Here is a 1714-nt window from a genome sequence, read left to right as displayed (position 1 = left end):
ACAACAACACACCCTCACATGAAGCCGCTACCACCACCACCACCAACACACCCTCACATGAAGCCGCTACCACCACCACCACCAACACACCCTCACATGAAGCCGCTACCACCACCACCACCACCACCAACACACCCTCACGTGAAGTCGCTAACGCCGCCACTACCACACCCTCACGTGAAGCCACGTCACCAAGATTCAGATCCAAGAACTCAAGAAAGCTCCTGTACCATCTTGGGAAAACTCTGAAATACCTTCAAACTCTTAATTCATCACTGCCATGGAATCTGCACCTTACACCCTCCCAGGACTCTAGCATCCCTAGCTACCTTAAAGTGACATCAAGCATCATCTTAGAGAACCTGGAACTGCTCGCAAACAAACCTGTGGACCAACTTGAGAACCTGAGGTCCATTTTCCATTCAAGGGCAGAGCAGTTTGCCCGGATGATGAAGTATGCAAAGTCCTCAAGAAGCTTGAAGATTTCCCAAGTATTTATGGAACAGCTTGACCACATGGTGCTGCTGTTGCAAATTTCCATAAAAAAGGTGACTGAAACCATGGCTGCTCTAGAAGCATATACAGAAGACAAATATTTCTCCATCATAACCACCACAGATAGAATCTCTTCAGAAACCAGCACTTATACTGTTCCTACCTCTTCTCCCACCACCACCCCCGCCTCTTCTCCCACCACCACCCCCGCCTCTTCTCCCACCACCACCCCCGCCTCTTCTCCCACCACCACCCCCGCCTCTTCTCCCACCACCACCCCCGCCTCTTCTCCCACCACCACCCCCGCCTCTTCTCCCACCACCACCCCCGCCTCTTCTCCCACCACCACCCCCGCCTCTTCTCCCACCACCACCCCCGCCTCTTCTCCCACCACCACCCCCGCCTCTTCTCCCACCACTAATGGAACACTCTCACCCTCCTCGACACCCACCTTGTGGGAAAAACTGGTTTCTCATCACAAGGAAAAGACCAAAGCACTCACCAGCCTTAAGCAATTCCAAGCAAAGCTGGTCGTATTAACAACCCAATGGGCTTCGAATTCTTCTCTTCACCCGCCTTCCAACTCGATCAAAACTCGCCGCTCAGTGCCTTCAGAGCCACAGGAAGCCATGGCTGCCACACTCGACGTCTCCAGAAGCATTCTCGAGACACTGGCTAGCATGCCCACCTCGAGCAGTGTTCCAGTGTATGAACAGGTGATAAAGGAGCTGGAAGAGATATTCCAGAAGTATGACGACAGTTCCTCAATAATGGCGGAGGACGATCTGGTCAGGATCCGCGTTCTGACGTCAAAACTCCTTCCTGCTGTCGACGAGGTGATTCTGCTACTGGAGAATGAGGTCGCCGAACTGAAGCATGAAATCGACGCCGTGGAGGAGGAGCTTCTTGGCCCCATATTGGGAGGGGATCATGTGGGTCCACCTCTTCCAATGTCTCCTAAGGACAATTCCTCTTGGGAGATTTTGAACTTGCCAAGGACACTCTCGTTAACGCCGTCTTCCTCGATGGTCCACGGCTTCGTTTCCGGTTACAAGATAGAACTCATGTCCGAGTCCCTACGGCAGGCTTTGAGCGTTGGGGACAATGCAACGGATTTTATTGGTATGTTCTCATTGTGTGCCAGTTTTCTTTCCCATGCATTTTTCTTTTTCTTTGGAATATACTATATGCTACGGAAGCTGCTGACCATCCCCTTTAA

General features: G+C 51.9%; 1 protein-coding gene across 1 annotated transcript in view; it reads left to right on the top strand.

Moving 5' to 3' along the window:
- Nucleotides 1-856: 856 nt before the first annotated feature.
- The window catches only part of LOC119590581, a 5879-nt gene continuing 5021 nt past the window's right edge, over nucleotides 857-1714 (top strand). The window contains exon 1 of the mRNA XM_037939256.1: nucleotides 857-1617. Within this exon, the coding sequence (XP_037795184.1) occupies nucleotides 1125-1617 (493 nt within the window). The 5' untranslated portion in view covers nucleotides 857-1124. The remainder of the gene's footprint in view (nucleotides 1618-1714) is intronic.

Source organism: Penaeus monodon, chromosome 27, assembly GCF_015228065.2.
Source record: "Penaeus monodon isolate SGIC_2016 chromosome 27, NSTDA_Pmon_1, whole genome shotgun sequence".
NCBI classification, from domain to species: domain Eukaryota; kingdom Metazoa; phylum Arthropoda; class Malacostraca; order Decapoda; family Penaeidae; genus Penaeus; species Penaeus monodon.
The sequence above is the reverse complement of the archived record's forward strand: the minus strand, read 5'-3'. Positions and strand labels throughout refer to the sequence as shown.